This window comes from Lipophrys pholis (assembly GCF_963383615.2).
Source record: "Lipophrys pholis genome assembly, chromosome: 4".
NCBI lineage: Eukaryota > Metazoa > Chordata > Actinopteri > Blenniiformes > Blenniidae > Lipophrys > Lipophrys pholis.
In genome coordinates this window covers 29,658,584-29,680,745 of record NC_137637.1, presented here as the reverse complement: position 1 = coordinate 29,680,745, position 22,162 = coordinate 29,658,584, and the positions used below count along the sequence as shown (strand labels likewise).

At 40.9% G+C, this 22,162-nt stretch overlaps 1 protein-coding gene across 4 annotated transcripts in view; it reads right to left on the bottom strand.

The window, feature by feature from the left end:
* The window catches only part of ephb2b (eph receptor B2b), a 137,199-nt gene extending 115,560 nt beyond the window's left edge, over positions 1–21,639 (bottom strand). For 2 of the 4 annotated variants that reach the window (XM_080460966.1, XM_080460967.1), the window contains exon 1: positions 21,160–21,326. In XM_080460966.1, the coding sequence (XP_080317092.1) occupies positions 21,160–21,211 (52 nt within the window). In that variant the 5' untranslated portion in view covers positions 21,212–21,326. Of the gene's footprint in view, positions 1–21,159 lie in introns of all 4 variants that reach the window. The other 2 variants (XM_080460965.1, XM_080460964.1) reach the window with 2 other exon arrangements.
* Positions 21,640–22,162: the final 523 nt, after the last annotated feature.

Below are 22,162 nucleotides of genomic sequence, written 5' to 3'. Positions count from 1 at the left end.
ACTGTAAATTTCCTATCATCTTCGCAGCGAACACACAGACGCACGTTCAATAAAAGATGGTTAGACGGCAGCATGTAACAACGTCCCTATCAGCCTTAATCTAGCAACTTTTCCCTCATTTTCTTTGTTGAAACATGGAAAAGAACAAAGAGAGAGACAAAGCATGGAGCAACCAAGGTTTCTCACAGGAGGGGGGGGGGGGGGGGGATTTATTTCCTACCACTGTGGCTATTTTTAGCATGTTGTTATTGCAGACCTCCACAACAGCTTTACCTGAAAGTGTCATTTTAAAACCCTGAAAAGAAAAGCCTTCTTCAATCCTTGATTGTAATGACAAAAGTGACAGAACTATTGACAATCATTACACCAGCAGTGATGTGGTAGGATGAGAGCATGAGCTCCAAGAGTCTGTAGCAGGTTTAAATGTGCGTGTTCATCACGTTGCCGGTAACATCTAGTTTTTAATTAAAACCGCTTCCATTAGAAGCGCATAAAAGGATGCATGAGCTGATATTGTGATGCCAAGACATACTATCAGCTGCACTGTTGGCCTGAGGAGGGGGGCAGACACCACGGATATGATTGTATCGACATTCAAAGTAATCAGGGGTGCCAAGTCACATGTACTGATGCCTGGCAGTCCTCCAGTATCTACTTGACTTCAAAAATACACATTTAAAAAAAAAAAAAAAAAGGCTGAACTGTTTCAAAGGTATGAACTAGAAAGCACGAGACAAAAGAACACAATATATTCATAACATCAAACGACAAAATTATGGAAACCTAGAACTTGAATGCAGTGATTTGCTCATGTGTGGGCAGCCCAGGGCTGTTTCTGCAAAACTAAGAGTATCCAACATACCAGGAAGCCAAATCAGCAGAATGCTTCTCTGAATAGCCTGATAGACAAACCTATTTATTTCCTGGCTCGCCATTACATTTGCTGAACAATCAGACTTGAGTGGGGTCAAGGCTTTGCTGTGCATTGATCACTTTCATGGTCTATCTATGGGCAGCATGTCTCAGCCAAAGTATTGGTTTGTAAACTACTTAACTACTGAGGTTGCTCTTCTATTTTCTTAGCTAAATAGCCGAAATGTTGTTAAATTCACCAAATGGGCTGTTGATTAGCTGTCCGGCACAATAAAAGTCAGAGTACAACCTCTACACGGTCTCTCCAGTCTCTGAACAATACGGAAATCACCAAAGCAAAAGCTCAACTCTGGAAAAAGATAATGGGTCCTCCCGCAGACACTCTGGCTTATAGATAAAATCTCTGCAGTAATCTGTAGATTTCTTTCAGAGAATCATAAATGTGTCAGCCTCAGTGTAGTTATCTGTTCCAAGAAGAGTGCTATACAGGGCAGTGATTAAGCAGGTCTGGCAAAATCCTCCACTGATCTGCTTGTAGTTGACATGAAAGCAGCTCTGCATTGAGAAACAAGGATAAAAATTCCTTATTTTAACCCCAGCAGATATGTCACTTACTGTGTTGAAAGAGACCAAGGAGAAAAGAACACAGTAAAGATGAAGTATAGTGATCGAGCGCTCTTTGATATTTTGGTTCTGGAACTAAATCCATTCCATTCCTTCAAATGCATGTTCACAGTCCAAATCATGCTTTCGCTTTCCCAATTCCTTTTCCTACATCAGTTCAAAACAGATCTATGTTTGTGTACCTGTGTCAAAATAATACATTTATCCATTCCTTAAGAGGTCATCAAAACATACAAGATTTCCCAAAATCCAAGTGGATTGTGGTATAATCAATTTAAACCTTGTTTTTATCAACTCAGCAATCTAATCTGGAGCAAATGATGGAAGACATTAAAAAAGATGCTTGCATATATATTCGTACAGGACAGATGGTCCTGAAGGGCAAAAACTGTGTAAGCTACTCCCACAGCCTCTTGTCCCCCCTCAAGCCCCCTATTTCATATTTAGTATGAAACACCTCACACAGCTCATGCTTATAGGCATTGGATATAAGTCTCCTGCGAACATGCTGAATACTTAAACTTGCTCGGTTGTGTAAAACATGTAAATGATCTGCTTACCTCTCTAAAATATTTGTTGAGACGAGCAGCTGATGTGCTGATCAGGACAAAAGTGTGCACAGTCAGATCTGCCTCCATTGTCCGAAATCGACCGCGAGCCTAAGCCTGCAGAGCTCATCTCTTGATGCCGGCTGCCATTTAGCAGTCCAAGAGGCATGCACGACGTGACAGAAATTGCATGCCGACTTTGCCATCTTAATGAGAAGATTAGGTCCCCCCCCCCTCCTATAGTTCTTGTACCGAACTTCATCACGTCTGTGTGATATACTGCCTGGACTGCACCCTGCCAAGCCTGGCTTCAATAATCAGCGCTTTTAAATACTGCCGCTGACAAGGAAAAGGCATTTGGTTGCAGTCAATTCAGAAACTTGTCATCCAACAAAAATATGTGATTATTGTTTGCAGTAAGTCCCTCAGCAATTCCAGTACTGAGTCACGCAAATGCAATCAGTCTGAGTCCAATGACCAGGGAGCTAAAAAGGGAACTAATGACTCATGCTCAGCTGATGGATCTGCTCTATGTGTATGCAAAGATTAGTGTTATTTCAAAAAAAAAAGAGAGAAACGAACAGTGGGGGGTGGGGGTGGATTCAGGACTCAGCCCCTCACTGTCAGATAGTCTGTACCAAGATGGGGGACAACAGGGAGCATGTCCTGACAGGTTAATTCACTCAGGAAACGAGCGTGTTTACCAGCCCTGTTATCTACATACTGGAGCATATGCTGCTCGCACGAGCGAAAGATCCTCCGTGCAGATGGTCTTCGTTGAAAATCACATCCGACTCCTACTCAGCCGTGTAAACTCCTGTTGGCATTGGCTGTGGGGCTGTAAAGCCACGCATAAGTAGTGGACGGTAATGAGCAACAGCATTGCCACAATTTGCATTGAGCAAACTTGAAAGAGAAGAAAAAAAATAAAGAAACACTGAGCTCTCCTACAGAGGAATATTTGTTTGCCTGTGCCTCATTCTGGTTAAACTAAAGCATAAAGAACTTGTTTCATGCACAAATAGTTACAAATGTTGTTTATACCACTTTACCATTAAAGCCATATGAACTTTATTTAATATAATTGTTGAAATGGGGGCTTGGCAGTATAGAATGACTGTTTACAGTAACATTTACTTTGCCTACACAATGTGTTCAATGGATAAATATGAAGTCAGGCTGAGCAGCACAATGAGAAGTTCTTTATAGTAGATATTTCCAATTATTCTAATTATTGGAAGTGGAAACAAGCACAAAGAAAGGATCTGATAATTCAAATCGAGATCATCGTCTGTAATGTGGCACTTGCTGTCGAGATTGTATGAATGAACTCTCAGTGACTATTCATGCGCTTCGTAAGAGGCTTTCGGGCTGAATGAAAACGCTGTCATAAGACGTCTGCCAAAGGCCTTGCTGTCGTTCGAAACTGATTATAGTGCAAAAAAATGAAGTAAAAAAGAAAAAAAAGCCTGTTATCTTAAAGTGTACTCCTGAAATAAGAGCCCGGATCCTCCAGATCTAAGAGCCAGACGCAGGGGTCAAAGCATCGTCTGGCCACAGTGTTCAGTGTCTGAATTGTATCTGAGTGGTTGAGACTTTATGTAAAAATTAATTAATGTTATCTACATTCTCATTGTTTAATCATTCTTTGTGTTGCTATTAAAAGAAAATGGTGGTATACTGGTAGTCTAATGGGAAGCATCAGTGTCGTGGCAGGTTGAGGCCCCCCCTCAACCTGCCACGACAGGTTGCATGTTTTTTTCCTCTCACAATAAAAAAAAAAAAAAAAAAAAGCTTCCTAGTTTAGATTGACTAGTGACTTGTAATTGTGCATAACCATTCAAATGTATGATTGTCTGTGTCTGCTAATTGTCTGCATTAGCCCTGTGACCATCTCGCGTTCTGTCCAGTGAGTGCTCTGACTTTTCCTGGGCTCAGTTTGCATCGGCTCCAGCTCGCCTCCACTCTAAACTGGATATATCTGATATTGAAGGTGGATGTAAGAAATAAAAAAACATGACTTAACTGTTAAAAAAACTGTTTTTAACTTACAGTTTGTCGACAGAAAGGAGCATTCGACCATGAAACAAAAATATACGTTGAGGCGACATCTCGTGTAACTTAACTTCATCATTCTGTCTTCTTCCTTAGAAAAATACGCTTTAATCCATACAGCAAGAATTTCTTTCAGGCATGCTTCTTTCTTTGGTCCACCCGTCACGTATTTAGCTATGATTTGCACACAGAAAAGTCCCCAGTGGACCTCCATGACAGAACCGGCAGAAGGGTTGCTGGGAAATAAGCAATGCAGCTGCGAAAGCCTTGACATAATGGATGTCTGTTCACTAAGCTCAGCCACACTTTGCCTCTGACATAACCTTGCACCTTCTCCAGCGCGCATCCCAAAGGAGCAATTCTCTTTGTCTGAGACGTTAAATATATCCAACCTACCAACCCACCTGTTCTGCAGCTCCCAGCTCTCTTACACTAACACTCCTACACTCTTAACAAGCCAGTGGTAGCCACATGGTTAGAAAAACCAGTTGGATCTTTTTTAAACGAACAAGGAGCGCTTTCTTTCCAGCTTCCAAGAAGATGCCCTTGAGCAAGACGCAAATTCCTAACCGCTCCAGTAGGAGCTGCTCAACGGCAATCAGTACAAATTCCTACTAAAACAACTTGTACAGAAATGTTTCAGTGTGTGCACACAGAATAAAGCCTTTCTGCCATCAAGTGCGTTTTTGTGTTGGGAGCTGAGATGGAGCGGGGAGTTGGGTTGTGGCTGCAGCGGGAATAACACAGATAGAGCTGGGAAGAAGGACTATGCTGGGACTATCGCCAGGCAAAAGAGGAATGGGGCTTGGGAGGGATGTGGTTGGAACAAGGCTGAAGCAAAGAATCGCTGGGAAAACACCAAAAAAGAAAAAGAAAAAAGACGGGGGTTATTTATCAGTGTGTTGAGCTGTTTTTTATTGGAAAAAAATGAAGTGTTTTCAAATGTGACTAAGGAAATTAATTCTGCAGAGTAGTTCCCAAATCTCATTTATATCCATTTGAATTAGCAAAAAGAAAAAGATCTGCTCGTCTCTTTTGACAGAACACCACTAGATTACATGAAGTCCAAACAAGGCATTACTGAAAGCAAATTGAATTATGTCAAAGTTAATTTGGTAAAAGAAACACTCCATTTATTTATTTCTTAATGACAGAATGGGTGGACCAACAGCTATCTAATGGTTAGCACTGTGGCCTCACAACTGAAAGAGCCCAGGTCGGTTTGTGTTGAATTATGATATCCAAGCTATCCGTGCCTGTTGTTTTTTGTTTTTTTTACACATATTCCAGCTTTGTTTCACAATCAAAATCAATGAATGTAAATTGTTCATGTCTATGTGTGTGTGTGTGTGTGTGTGTGTGTGTGTGTGTGTGTGTGTGTGTGTGTGTGTGTGTGTGTGTGTGTGTGTGTGTGTGTGTGTGTGTGTGTGAGTGTGTGTGTGTCAGGCGACCATGTGATGCGACGCTTGAGATTTGTTCTTAAAATATCAGCGCTGTTTCTCTCAGTCTATCATTTTTTTCATTTAGTTAGTCCCATATTTTTGTGGATTAATCTTAATCTCTGACTTTTTTTGTCATATTTAATATCCTGCCACTTTGAATTTATTTGTGAAGCATGAATACACAGCACACGGAAACAATTTATTGTAGGTCAGTCAGTCTTTGTGCCACCTATATATTGTGCATGTCGAGGCTAGGGTAATGCATTTGTAATATATTGCTAAACCCAAGTATTTGTGTGTGTCGTACTTGTATTAGACTGACTTGAAACCCTAACTCTGGTACAAAGGATGGATTCATGAGTAAAACTGATTTGGCCATTTTGTTATTGTAGCTGAAAAGCAAGAATTTTGAGTAGAGGACATTCAGAGAAGGAAGACAGGACAACTTTCATAAATATTGCACATTTCCGACAAAATAAATGGCATAATTCATTGAGCAGTGTTTATATCGTCGAGCATCCCCCCGTCTCAGCCAATGGCTTGTTGGTGAATAAGAGCTGTTTCACCGGATTTAATTCAGTGATGAAGAGCTTCTCCACGTGCAGTGTCGGGGAGAGTGATGGTTTCAGACAGCCCATTAACCGCTTCAATTAGACCTGCTGGTTCTCACCTCCTCCTCACTCCCTGTGAAACGGATTTAACTCTTCCTCCGTGCAGCTGTACACAGCGTCAGCCACACGCTCAAGTGAGGAGGAAAAAACCCTCAACACCATTCACCGTACACATCTGGTGCTGCTTGCCTGACACCCTTAAAAAAAGAAGCCAGCACATATGTTTCTTTATGGCCACAGGCACAATCATGTCTCTCCTGACAACCCAGCAAAAGGCCCTTAAATCATTTGGCACCGGTGAAGTCCTAATCCAGAGACAGGGTGACAGGTAATCTATTTCAACGAAGTGGTGTGTTTCTATCCGGGCTCTCAGACTGTTAATGTTTCACATTAGCATTGGGATGACAGGTGGCGGCTGGTCGAAGACAGGCTGGTGAGCGGAGCCGCTTCTGACAAAAACGGGTCGGGTGTAGGACAAAAGAGATAAAGATGGCAGCATGTGAGGTGTTTTGAACAGAAGCTTTAAGAGGAAGCTGCTCAGGAGTGCTCCATGCCTACCTAACATGAGTGTGTGAGGTGAGCGCACTTCTTTTGTCAGCTGAGGGATTAGGTGATGTGAATTGTTAATCCCACTTTATAAAGGAGAGACGAACCTTGAGAACCACCGCTTCATTGTGGGAAAGTTTTTTTTTTTAAATCTATGAACCGGTTTGGACTATTAAACATTAACATTTGCCTCAATGCTGCTCTATGGTATTTCTATAGAAACCCAAAATAATCTTGTCACCCCTCTGGTCCGTGCAGTCCAGCTTGAAAACACTAACAATGATACATTCATGGTGTTCAGCAATGTTTTTTTTATAATCCTGACTTCAGATTTGCAGTGAAACGTCATGATCCCTCCATCCTTTCATTCATCTTCTGCAACCAGTGACGAGGTGTGAAGCCTAACCCATCTGACAGACGGACAGTTATCCACACACACACACACGCCTTAATAATTTAGAGTCACCAATTAACCAAACAAGCGTGTCTTTGGATTGTGGGCGGAAGCCAGAGCACCCAGAGGAAACCTACACAACCACGCAGAAGAGCCCGAGTCTGGAAGAAAGCTATTTGTGAAGAGAAAGTGCACACCACGACACAAACTTCTAGTCACACTTTTAACTTTTGTAATTTGTTTTGACATAGGTACTGTGGAACGACCTCATATCTACAAGAAACATGATAGCAAAGGTGTATAGTTTGAGCCATTAAAATGATCACAAATGCCGAAGTGTGATTAAATATTACAATTTTATTTATTTACATGTCACACTGCATTAAGACGAGTTACAAACTGAACCTGGGCTCTCCGAAGCTGGACTGAATTAGAAATTGGAATTCCACCCTCAAGGGGCAAATCTTTCAACAAAACCAGCTGTGGATCTCAATACAGAGAGTCAGATAGTCTCAAAAATAAAAGAACAATTAAAACCTACTATGAAGTTGTCCTACTTCTTCCATAATCCGTTTCTATAGAGCTCTAAAATATGCACACAGCTGTATTAGTTTTCCATCATTTCCAGTCAGGTTAATATAAAGCAGCAGCAGTGTATGATTTTTATGATAAGTGCCACAACACAGAAGTGTGTAGACACATGCATTAAAAAGAAAAAAAAGCCATGTACATCAGAAGGAGTATGTCAGCTGAAATGACAAGGGAGTATTTCAAACAACTCTTCCACTGCCTCAGTGCCAACTGCAAAAGTTCTTCAAACATTTTAAAGGCTCTTAGAATATTTTATTTAAAAAGCAGTTTTAGAAAGCTGTGTCTGGGTTTTTAGAGGAGTTTTTCACATGTCAAATTTCTAATTCTGTTTCAAAAAGCTTTATCAATATTAAATGTTTTTTGCCTTATGTCTGAAAGATACTCAGCCTTATACTTTTATAATATCCTCCTGTGGGATTCACATCAAATTTGCACACCAGGAGAAGACATACATACAAAAACACAGGATAAATACACACATCGTCCATTAGATTAGGTACACTGTGCTTCACGCTCAAACAGAAGAGGAATAAGTAGGGAGAAAAATTTGCTTTACTTATATTATTATACATCACATATTCAGCTATGTTCTTCAAAGTAAATAGGACATACAGCAGATGACATAAAAAATACTTTTTTTCCCCCCTAACCTTATGTTAACACCTTCTAACTAATCCAGCTAAAGGCCTCTGGTTTCCCAGTTAATGCCATAATGCCCCAAAAATCCCGAAAGCCCAACCCTGCAGGTGTGGAGTCTAAAATACAGCTGGCCGAAATCTTCATACGTATGTGACAGACAGAAGTGGAGAGACAGAAAATGAGCTTGCTAGTATCTGTGAAATACAGATTAGTCCGTGCCCGTGCCAAAAATCTGTCTGCAAGGAGGAAACCACTGAACACTATTACAAGTCTCATTTTCTTACTCTCAAAAAAAAAAAAAAAACGACATATCACTGTAGGCATGGAGATCAAAGGGAATCTGGGTTTATTTTTTGCTTAATGTGCTGTTTTACTGGTTTATGGTAGGAAGAAAACTTAAAGTCACACAGTAAAAACGACCCAAAGCCTTTCCATTTTGCTTAAGTGAGCCAAACTCAAGCTAAGTCAAAACAATTGCTCCTCTCTTTGTGTTAAAACTGTTGAATTCAGCATGCCCAAGAGACATCTGGAGCACAGATTTAAATTATCTCTCTTCATGTATTTCTCCTAATTGGCGGCAAAAAATAGCACTAGCCACCAACTTGGAGAATAAACTAAGTTGTTAGTGTGTTTTCCAGCAATGTCATGTGGGAAAATCTGTTTGTGATGTGTTTTTTTTTGAAGTATGAGTGTGTGCGTCAGCAGAGTGAGGCCCAACAATACCTATCCGCTCGCTCAACAGTATGCCAATCCCAGTACTGTGGTACAACTCGAAAAAAAATAAAAATAATAATCCACAGAAGCGTCACACACAAGGGCAAGCCTTAAATCCTAATCAAGGTTTATTTTTCAGTCGGTCACACAGGCCGGAATCCTGAAAGCAGAGTCCTCAGCCCCAACGAGGGACTACAAGTGTGCTGTGCGCCCGCCTGACCACTACGAAGTGCCAAACCATTTGTGAAGGTGAGAAGCATGAAAAGTGCTCAGAAGACTTGTAATGAGGCCGAGGTGTTACCACAGTAAGCGCAGCATGAAAGTAACTGTACCCCTTTTTGGGGTTCGTTCTTTGCTGGGGCCACACATGCCACAGAAGTGTTTATTCCTTCAGGGGATTGTAGGCCAATTTCGATAAAAGCGTCCACAAAAGACACATATTTCTGCACTTTTAATTTGAAAAAAAAAAAGAAAAAAAGAAAAATGTATAAACATCAAGTCTTTGCTCTTTCAAATATGTTTGTACTAAAACTAGGACTGGGTTTATGTTATGGGTAGGGACAAATGTTCACTTTCATGCTGGATTCTGAACTGTTCTTTAAAAAATAAAAATAAAAATAAAAATCTATACCAATTTGTTTCATGCATACTTGAATTCCATGCCAGATATAGACAATGCTCTACTATATTGATAATGGGGGGGGGGGGGGGGGGGGGGGGGTAATCCACTTCAAAACGCACACATACACACAAAATGATCTATGAATTTTTCAGGAAAGGAAATATTCTAAACAGTCTCTGATAAACATCTGTTTATCAGATGTTGTACTGATGAATACAACCAATCTAAAATTCAAATTGTGACCTTGAGCTTTAGAAATTATTTTGCATACATAATGAATATTGTGCACAAAAGACTGAGACACATATTTAAAACAAAAATACATTTTATGATACAAGCATCTGAGTATTCCTTGAATAAAGATCAAGGGGGCCAAGAGCGAGTCAACTAACACTGAAGGTACTGTTGTGCTTCCTATATCTGACAGCACTCGTATCTGATTGCTGCTACTGACCTTATTTGGAAATGAATAACAGCAGAACCCAGATCAAAAGCTTCTGTTTGTTCTCTCTGCCTTTAAGGCTAACAACAGGTCAGAAACATGATGGATCGTGTGTTAGGACAATATAGTATGAGTGTGTGAAATACAAGACAATCTGTGCTGGCTTTATTGATGCCTGTGCTTGCTTGTATTATTTGCAGATGAACAAAACCTACTCGGACAGTATGAATAATAATATTTTACATGAGTTAACCCTATGATGTGGGATTCATTTCATTTAATGGTCTCAGCTGGATCTTTATATTGATTTCACAGGCACAGCAGGTCTCCGGAGATTCTCTATGGATTTTCCAGCTGCCATCCCAAATGATCCATTGTGATTCTTTCCCAAAAGGCCCCTGCCAGAAGAAGGCATGGAAAACGGTCATCATTTCACCATCTCCTTATATACCTGGCTCCCGTTTTGTAAGTCAGGTTACCTCATGGCTGCATTGTGAATCCAGACTTTGTTTTATTGACCCCGGAGGATGTGTATCGGTCTCTCCTTGGCAGCTCTATAGAATAGTAGGCATGTGTTTTAGAGATAGTATGTCCTACTGGAAATCTTTAGCAGGTTTGAAATTAGACTTAAAATAACAATGAATTGTTAGTGGGAACAAGAGGGGACAAGATGTTATAGCAGGAGCAGGAGCTCCCACCAGTATGAACGTGGCAGATGCTGCTGATTATTCTTTCCACAAGATCCACTTCCAGACAAGTGATTATGTAAATGCAGGTAAGCTTTCTCTGCCCAAATGGTGCATTTATCACCGGCTTTGCTGATTCTCGAGCGAATACAATGAAGTGTCAATTGATGGGGCTCCATAAACACAATCATAGCACTCTAATCTTTGCTGAGTCTGAGCTATTGATTTTTTGGGGGAGCTGTAATCTGAAGTAGAGTAATGGGAGTGGTTTGAGATCAGAGAGAAAAAAAAAAAGTAAAGTAGTGCCTTTCATCAATTCAAATTATGGCTGTTTGAATGAAAAGCCTTGCAGTAAAACCATGGGAAGTCTCCCACTGTGTGCTCCACCTGTTTCCCAAGTAACCTGAAATCTGTTGCAGGGCTATGAACGGATTGAGCCGAGTCACTTTAAGGAAAAATATGATACCGCCAGTATTTTTTAAACAAATGACGTGGCATGTTATTTAACCCAAGCTACTGTAACAGTATTTAGCTGGCTGGTGCTTTTTTGGTGCACAATATTACTTTTGGGTTTAGTGTATCAACTTCTAAAAACAAAATACATTTCATTTCCAGCTGGTCTAATGTCAGTAGTTGAATCTTTACAGAACAAATCTTTACTCGATATGCAGCCTCATTTCATTTCTTCTTCTCGGCAAGAAATAACTCAAAACGCACCGCAATGCTACCGCCTAGCAGCAAACAGGCAACACATTTGTTTTGTTTTGATCATTGTAATGAGTCTCCTTTGTTGAGCGGCACAAAACCCGGTCCTGCTTATTCATTTTAAAATCATTACAGTACAATATCTCAATTACAGCATGTTAAAGTTGTGCGATCCGTAACTCCTGTACAGTGAAATGCATCACCACACACTTTGGGATAATTAGGTTTTCAACTGTTTTTAATTTACCTTGCTGATTTTAACTGTTTCAGTTCACTGGCTTGTTTATTTTCTGACTGTGAAGCATTTTGAGCTTTGCATTGAAATGATTCTACAGCAAAATATAGTCAGGTTTAGCTGAATTGGGAGTTTAGTCGTCTTTGAAAAGCCCTTATGAAGTTGAGCTAAGACCATTTCCACTCTCAGCTCATAAATTCGGTGAAAGGCCTTTGGATTTTAAACATCTTCATATTTCCAGGGACATTTCGCTGTTTAAAAAATGCTTTTACTCAAATTGGCCTTCAATAGTACTTATTTGAGCTCCAACAGACTGATATCCTCAGTATCAAACATTTCTTTTTGGACTCATCACTGAGCAGATATGTACGGGCTGTTTGGGGCACAATGTGTCAGTCTTATATCATATTACATGTGACAAAGACACTCATGGGTAAAAAATACAACAGTTTGGGGTTTACATTCAGCCACAAAGGCCTTGTGCTTGTCCATAATTGGACTCCAGGTAGAAAAGCAGTGACACGAGTGTTTACCCTACTGATGAGAACCCTCACATCTGATCCCTGCATCTGACTGTTTTCAGATTGAAAACGCATTTCACCATTACCACAATTTCATCACTATTAACCAAATCTTACGGCAATGAATAATGCCTGCTCATGCGCTCACCACCGTTAAGTTTACTCACATATTTCGCCCAATTACATCAAATTCCAGCGTCTCACAATGCAACGTTTACAAGGTTCCGCAAATGACTGAGTGCAATTTTCAAATTAATCTTATGAAAACGCAGGAGAAGCTCTGGCGCTCTAAAACCAGACAAGTCACAGCCAAAGGCCAAATCTGTTAATTGCCTTGTGTTAATTCCCTATTCTCTGAGCTAATGCAATTACTTGTGAATAGAAACCAACTATTACACTTGAGGATACAAAAAGTCATTCTCTCTTTTTCTCTCCCCCTATTTTTCAAATGTCACACCCTGTTTAATATATTGAATTTATTCATCTAGCATCCTAAAGAGGAAATTAAGAAATGCACACCCTTTTTCAGTTAAAATGCCAGAGATGGCTTTACCGTCCTAAAACTGAGGTTTCATTGTAAGGATAAAGAAAGAGAGCTTGTTCCGTTCATATAATTAAAGATAAATACAGACACTTTCAAGAACCATTTCGGTGATGATGGTGGAATACAGGAGAGCATATGAAAGCTACAAAACAAGGCTTATGATGAACTCGTATTTATTGTAGTAAGAGGATAATCCAAGGAGGCAAGCTTGATCTGTGTCTGTTATGGCTGACGGACGCCGCTCGGTCACAACACCAGACAACGGTCATCAGTTAAAGAGGAGTAGATCCTGCCTGTCCAGCGCTGTAATCAGATGAAACACATCTGCTCGCTGGCAGCACCTCAGCGAGTGCGTTCACGCAGTCCAAGTCGGAGCGATGGACCTGTTAAGGTCTGTTAGTGGGAGGCCGGGCTTTTGTCTTATGCGTCTGCCTGCTAGCTAAGCCGGGTTACAGCTAGCCGGCCAGACGCAGAGCGAGAAAGGAAAGACGACCAAACGCTACTGGCTCCTTGTAATGAGAAATGATGAGGCACGCGGTGTCAAACATGGACCTACGGGCAAAAACCACAAAACCGCAGCGTTGATGACAAGACTAAGAAGACGGTTCCCACTGAGAAAGAATGGGGGAGGGTGGAGGTTTGCTGTTGATGTGGGCAGTGGTGGACAGACGGTGTGGGCCAGTGAAAGAGAATGGGAGAGGGGGAGACAGAAATGGACAAAAAAAACAAAAACAAAAGGCAGATGTCACGTGGGTCCAGAGTCGCTGATAGACGGGATGCGTAGCGTGGCACACAGGCAGTGGTTCAGGTAGAAAAGGCTTCCTTTTGTGATGCAGATGACAACGCAATCAGTCCCGCTTTGTCTCGGCCGATGGGCTCTGATCCCGGGGACATTGAGCGACAGACACTAATCCGCTGGGTTTGTGTTCTTCAGGCGCACTCATAAAGGCAGTGTCACAGTACCTGGGGTGTGTGTGCATGGGGGTCTCTGAAACGAGGTCTGACCTCTCTCAGGGTACACTCTCCCTCCTCCTTCCTCCTCCTTCCTCCTCCCTCTGTCTCCATTCCTCCCCACGTCTTCGCCGAGCACTTGGCTTTGCTGGGTCGAATATTAGAGGCGCCATATTGTTAATGCGTATGACTCAACGTTCGCATGAAGGATGTGACAGCGACTAACGTCGTGCACGGCTCGCGCTTTTCGACCAGTGAATTTTTACGGGCTGGGTGAAATAAGGAAATATAAACAGTGACAAAGGCAGAAAAACTCACGGTTTTAACATAATGTGTGAGACTTCTGTCAAATTAGGGAAACTACACAGAGAATATAATACACAAATTAGGCCTGGATGTTGCGGGGCCATTTTGGCTGCGAGTGCTTACAAATTTCCTGTTATGATAGTCTGAAAATACATCTCACTGTCCCCTAATGATTTCCATTCCCAATGGGTTGGGATGAATCAGTTTCTCCCTGATAAATATGACTTACCAAGAGACTGCACGTTGCCAATTAACATGCTAATTAAGATAGCAGGATATAAAACCATCCTTGATCTAGATTCCTATGTGCAATATCATAAAGGTTACAGCAAGGTAAAGTAGGTTTCATCCATAACTATCCATGCGAGGTTCTTCCAATCAGCAGCAAAAACACCAAACTTTATTCCGCAGGGCTGAACCAGGCTTACAAACTCCAATTAACTGCTGACTTAAAAGTCCTCGAATTAATTTATTGCATCTGTCTGCAAACCTGATTAGGTAATAGACGTGACGCATGCTTTCCATAAGAGTGTTATGACAAAGATAGCCGCTCAACAGCACAGAGTTAACTTTGATCTTATTTATGCCGCGTTTTAAACTGTTGGGATTAGTAGCACCAGTTCTGCACTACATCATGGTTATGACAGCCAAAGTCATACTCTTTAACTCTCTGACCACATTGTTTAGCCAGCCACACGCTGAAACTATTACAGCCACTCAATCAAAGACTATCTTTAAAAGTGCAGCAAAAAATTGTATCTTAAGACCCATATTTCAGCAGATCCCTTTGAAATAATACATCAATTCGTAACGCTTTTCACTATTCCTAATACAAAGAGCCTCTGGCATTATACGTGAAGCAAGTTAAATAGGACTTCATTGCAGAGCATGTTTTCAAACTATGCATTATACTGTTTTCTGAATGAACATGACTGATAACAGCTTCACAGAACATGGATGCAAAAAATAGTTCTACATATATAATATGTTTATTTTCCTATATCAAGGCTTGTAGTAGGAGTACATTTGCACAGTTCAACACCAAACACTTGAAAACCACAAGCAGCATAAAGAGTTTATCAAATGTCAAAAACATGCCAAATAACATTTCACCCGAAGAATCTCAACTATTACTCAACAGTAAATGAAAAATGTAAGTTATGACAAGCTCATGCACAACTGTTTCAGCCATCGTATTCGTACCAAAGTGATTTCCACAGACTTTCGGTGACATCTAAACATGCCAATATTTAAAAGCAGTACATTTACTTTAAAACTGTACAAAGTTATGCAACATGCAGAGTCAAGGTTCACAACAGTGGAATGGTCAAACGTTCACATTCAAACTGAACTCGGGAGGTGAAGATTTTATTTTTTGTGTTATTTTATTCCCAAGCATGGACGGGCTGTTTTCAGCTGCCAGACATGCGCCGGCGGCTCTGTGCCGCATATTGAAAGATTTGAAACACCTGTTGACTCTCAAAATATTTTCATATTCAGATAGCATCAAGAAGCGACCGTATCTCACCATCTGGTCCCCGCAAACTAATCAGGCCCGATTATAGATCAAAGTGACACCTGTTCTTTTTAAAAGACACTTTTGAAAATTAAGAAGGCGGTCTGACAGCAGTAGATGGAGTTTTCCGATACAGCCGTCCCTCAAAAAAAAAAAAAATCTGTAAAAACATCGGGTTTATTGCAATTATGACCTCACCGTGGAGTACTTTTTTTGCACACCATCTATACCGCAGCGTTAAATCTACGTAATAAATCAGCATGTTAATTTTGGTGAGGGTTGTGCAAGCGTACGGACGTTCGGTAGGTTATACTGTGTTTTTAAAGTATAATGTACTACTACCCAGTGTGCCTATTAAACTCGGAACTCAAGTAAACTGATCCTTAGACACTTCCACTCTTCACTGTGAAGTGCACTCAACATAAATGAACTTGACTTAAATGCGATACACAATCCGGGCCCGTGAGTCCAGGGGACTTGTATTGGGGGAAACAACTAAAACACTAACGTGGTGCGTTGTGTAGGTTTGTGCAGATGTCACTGTATACTGGGACATGCTGACATATCCTATTAACCTATTGCATCATAAACACTCGTGAATTTCCATCAAATGACTCACTTTAGTCAACATGCCATTATTTACACCTCCCTCTAGTTCAGTGAAGTCGACTGCTTGTCAAGGATTAACGGCCGCTCGCTATTAAAGTGTCAACCTGGCCTGTAGATTGGTTTTAAAAGTTTTTGAATCCAGAGTTGAAATTTATTTTTTTTATTGTTTTTCCTTTTTCGGTTTATATAATTGAAGAATGTTCCAGGAATTAAAAGTTCAGTTCGGCATCGCCTCCGAGTGTTTAGACTGGAAACGTTAACAGCAGGAGAGAATGAAGAGTTGGCTCGTGACAATGAACCACAGCAGTCAGCGCTGAGCAGCTGAAAACATGGAAACACTGTAAAACAGTCCCATCACATGTTGAGCACAAACTTACATTAAATTAGTTGAACGAGTTGAAGCCAGGAGCGACGTATGAAACTATTTTGCTTGCGGAGCCAGCTGGGACAAAAACCCAACAAACCAGAAATCCCCCGTGTGGAAGTTTTACCAGAGCCGACTTAAGGGAAACATCCGGCTTTATTTATTTCCTGCTTAACATTAAGATAAAAAAAAAAGAAATGAAAAAACTTCACTGGTAATGTGGTTGAGGTCTAGGTTTTAAAATCCGCAGCCATGTAAAAAAAGGCTCAGTCCCACTGTCGGTAACCTCATGCGACGCACTGAGCACAAAAGTTTTCCTTCAGTAAACCAATGATACTTCTGCCTTAATCTCATCCTAAAGGTAGCCATAGATGTCTCTGAAATGTGACACCCCCCCGTCAAGTGAAACAACTGGTACCAGCACTAATTGAAATTTTGCATGCAAAGTGACAATGCCCGGGCCCTCGGCAGCATGGATTAGGGCTTGAATAGAGACAGATTCTTTGTGAAAGCCTACTGTGGCGGTTGGCGTGCAGGCCAGCTCCCTGCATCTGCTCATTGGGTGGACTGAGAAAACACTGGATTGTATACGGTCACTCGTTTTACCTTTATCTAATCCCATTTCAGAACCCGCCTCCGTCTGTCTTTTGTTACTCTTCCACAAAACATAATGCTTCCATGTTACACTCGCATGTCTTTTTCCTTAGAAAACAATTCCGGTCAGAAACAGCCACCGGATTTACATATGAAAGCATCTTTACCAAACTTGGCAGGATTTACTGCACATTAATAATCATGTGTTGTCTTTAAGCTGTCAGGCACTCCTGTGCTGTGTGAAAAAAATAATACTTCTTGAATAATAAGGTTAAAAAACTACGCACAATAGGTAATTTTTACTTCATAGAATGGGGTAAAAAAAAAAAAAAGAAAAAAGAAGTCAAACATCAGCTTGGTTGCTGTGTGCCAACGTTTGACTGAATGAGCTCCCGTGCTCAATGGAGCGCTGAAGGAATGCAATGCATATTGAAATGCAATCAAATCTGTGAGACATTTTTTTTAAAGACTCCATGCTGTGATCTCATTCTTGCCCACTTCACCATCCTCTACTGTGGTTTCTGTCCCATTATGTTCCCTTCAAAGAAAAAAGGGGAAAGAATGTACGTATCAAAGTGATCTATCATGCCACTGACCACGACAACGGCTTGAATACGAGTCTGGAGGAGGTTGTTATTGCATCATAGTAACACCAATCGCCCCAGAAAATAAACGTTTGCCGTGTTTGCACAGTGTCAACTGTAACACCACAATAAGGGGGGGGGGGGGGTTAGGAAAGCCAAATGATCCATCTATTAAATTTCATCTGCTCCGAACAATACAGGCTACAACAATTTTATGGCCAGGGATGAATCTGAGAATTTCCACTCAGGAGAATTAGATGAGTGCTGCTGCTGTTAGCATGGCTGTCAACTGAGCACTGATGACAATGAATGGGTAAACTAATGAAGGGATAAATCCACAGTGTGTTTTCATAGACATGTTTGACATAGCTAGGCTAATTTTCTTGGCAGAATTGCGTCCATTAATTTTTCGAAAGGAGCCTGTCTGTTCCTGTTAACTAAACCAATAAGACATGGCATTGGCTTACATTAACACTAATCAACAATTTGGAGGACTTTCACATTCCGCGGGGCAAATTAACTGCCTTTGAGAAATGGTCGGTTGCCGCTGATGAATGGACACATTTATAGCTGTCCAGCATGGCAAAAATGACGAGAGGGTTGAGTTGCCGAATGCTCGACTACTGGAGTGCTCTGAATCGAGTGGCTCTGAAGCAAAATCTGAACCCAAACATAACTATGTAAAAGACCCGTTATCAGTAGTGTGTCCTTTACTTTGACATACAGCTTGCAAAATGGACACTTAGGGCACAAGAGGGATTTTTCCTAAATTTGGTCCCAGTTTTAATCCTCTAATCCTCTCTAGCGTGGACCCGACCTGATTCATTGATTATTTGTGCAAGAAGTCACCCTTTGATATTTGCTTTGCATAATTCAGGAACTGAGGTGATTCCCATGCAGAGCAATAGCATGACCATTATGTTTAATAAACAAGTTTCTAATCAAACCTTTCTCATGGTACACAAAATTCTGTTATTCGGCGATTCACGAATAATGGCGCGATATTATTTCACATTTAAAAATCATCTGGGTTTTTTTAGTAAGAAAGAATAGAAGTATATGGAGACGTCACTGTCGATTACCCAGAAACAACAAAGGAGGAAATGTAGCGTTGTGTCACTAAACGTGTCAAAACGATCCACTGTCGGGTTCATTTCTGTTGCATGCTGGGATTTTTTTTTTTTTTGGGATTAGAGAAGCTGTGACCTCTTTTTCAACCCTTTATTTCTCCTACGTAAGCCGTCCTCGCATCTTCATTGGACAGTCCACTAGGGTGATTCGCAGGGTAAAATGGAGGGAGGAGGACTGCACTCAGTTGGCGATGGGACTAGCTGGTTTCCGCAGCAAAAATCTCAGACGCCGCAGGCCCGAAAGGTTTCGGATAACAGGCGCACTACGCTCCTGTAACACTTTCAATAGCATCGCCGTTAAACAAACAAGAAGTGCTTCAATCCACTGAAATAGCCGTTTGTGGACTGTGCCGACCGGTGTTTGAGGAAATGTATGCTCTCAGCTTACACATATACTGCACAGTAAATTTTACAAGTAGGCAAACAGTAACTGTAGCCATGTTTGCTTTTGTAGAAAGAAGGAGACACCGGGAGGAAGTGGAACACGGTGTAGTGTGAATTTGTTGTTATTTTTGGCAGTTGTCACATCCTGTGTTTTCCCTTGCTTTTTGCACCAAGCAGTTTGGATTAAATAAAAAACAATAAACAATGATTATAAAGCAATGAAGCAATCATATCAGTAATTAAATGAAAATAATTTGTGACAATTACGTAGGCACATATTTAGGAAATCACGATAAACACCTATTATATATCAAATTTAATACAAGTTATATGTATTTATATTTTATTTCAGTTATATATATATATATATATATATATATATATATATATATATATATATATATATATAAAGTTTAGACTGTTGTTTTGATCATCAGATATTGTTGTGTAAAACTAAAGCCCAAATTTCAAAGCTATTACATAAATGTTAAAAACTTTTAGTGAGTAATGTAATGTTGGCCATGAGAATATTTTTTTTTCTTTAGTCTTTGGTCTGTCACTAAACTGGAACCATAAACTGGAGCAGTCACTGACTGGCCTGCATAAATACACTCAACGTTTGTCAAAGTGTCTGCCAGTCCTACATAGGACCTGACAGCTCCCCATAACCCTCAACAAATCTGAGATTTCATCAAGCACATACAAACGACTTTACTGTAAACAACCCTGTGCATATTTCGTGTCCTGTTTTTCTTCCTCCTTGTTTCTTTGTTCTTTGGTTGAGATTTTGAAATAGTTTTGTTCGCTCCACCTGTAATTATGAGGTTGAGTTAAGCCGACCAGAGGAAGAACATGCATTTGTTTTCTGCCTCTCAAAATAGACTAAATAAATGACTGGGCTGACACTTTCCACTGTTCTGTGTGGTAAAAGTCTCATCCCCTCTCACAGGCCAGAATGAGTTCAGCTCCAAACAAAATTACCAGTAAATTATAATTTAAAGTACAGACTGAAATCCTTCAAATTAAAGGGAGCATGGCTTTCTTAATGCACGAATATTTTTTTTAAGCAGATCAAAGGGCAAATCTCTTGATTATATGGACCTTGTGTGTACCAAACATGATTTAACAAAGCGGCGCTATGTGGGGTAAGATGTAAATTATAGTTACTTCAAAGCATTGGAGATACAGTAAACACCTATAATGGAGATTTTCACCATTCAACTTTGCTTCATTGTGCTTTGAGCCACACCGAGTGCTGCTGTGCGACCAGACACAGTGAATGAAACTAGTGGATGTTTATTTACACGCTCACCCTTAAACACACACCTGACACACACACACACACACCCACACACACAAACACACACACCTGAACAGGTTTGAAGAAGGCGACCTTTTTTTTTTTTTCTCTTTATCGTGAAACGTTTGACAACTGACACACACACACACACACACACACACACACACACACACACACACACACACACACACACACACACACACACACACACAGTGGATGTGTCTCACCTGACCGGGATTTCACGTTTTATTTATTTTTTATTATCAATATTTTATTTTGTCCACTCAAACCCGGTGAGGCTGCGACAAACAAAAGCCGCAGTTTTATTCCCTAATTAGCGCTGATGACGCTCGAAGCGCGTCCGCGCGGCTACCTGCTGGATGTGGGGAGCGCGTGTTTTTGTGTCCCGCAAACCATCACCTCATGCCTGAGCTGACTCCGTCCTCCTTTCAAGCACGGGGAATTTTAAATGGTAAAAACACGTTATTGAATTTAAATAAAAGGAGAAGAGGAGTGATTTAACGACAGGGATGGAGGGGGGGGGTCATTCACGCGCTTTGTCTTAAAACTCATAACCGGCGAGAAGGATGCGGCTCCAGCAGCCTGGATGAGAATATACACTAGCTTACCTTCAACAGCTAGGACGGCCGGTATGCTCCATAATATCCATAGAATATCCATTATTGGTCACTTGTAAGGCCCAGACATTCAAATAAAATAAGTCCCGATAGCCATTGACAGCAGAATGCAGCGAGGGGACAGGCAGTCCTTCACTTCCACCAGAGCGCTCCCAGATAGCAGCGAAATCCAACTCAAATCTCAACCAAGTTTGGGCGAAACCAAAAAAACCACAGACAGAGGGGGGCATGGAGTGGCGCGGCAACGCGGCGGAGCATTTCAACGCTGGGAAAACACAGACAGTCTCATGTACATCTTTAAATCACGACTTTAGGATACATTTTTATCAACAAAAAAGATTTAAATATTCGCTTCGTCGGTGCAGCCGCTCGTCACGGTGGACCGTCCGTCCCCTTTGCAGACGCTTCGATTCACCCCGCTGTCAATCATCGACTGAGAGACGGTCCACAGCGCCTTACCTAGCGATAATTAAGTGTTTGGGGACCATGTGGGGCATTTATCAAGGATGGAGCGACTTACTCCCTCCTCCACCACGCTGCACAAAAAGGACACGCAGCTTATTTTTCTTAACAGACCAAGCTGCGAGAAACTTTGGGTTTCACCGACAAGCTCCTGTGCGGGCCATTCATGGATTTCAGGCGCTGTAACAGGTGACCAAGACACACAGAGAGAGTAAGCTCAACATTTACTTTTCTTTCTTATTTATGTTTTCGTCTTTTGTATTACGAGTTTCACCCATTGTCTCTCATCATCTCTGTTGCGTTTTATCAGCGAAACATAGGTCTGAATAACTTATTGCAGTCAAGCTGGTATAAAGTGGTTATTAGTTTTGTTTGTGTTGTTTAGCTTTGCAAACAGTTTACAATGTTTGTTTGTTTGTTTTTTTACTTTGATTAATTTACCTATCTAGTATTGTGCACAATTCCATAAAGTACTTGTATGTCATTCGTAAGTGACATATACATTTTGTATTACATTATCTACACAATTCTA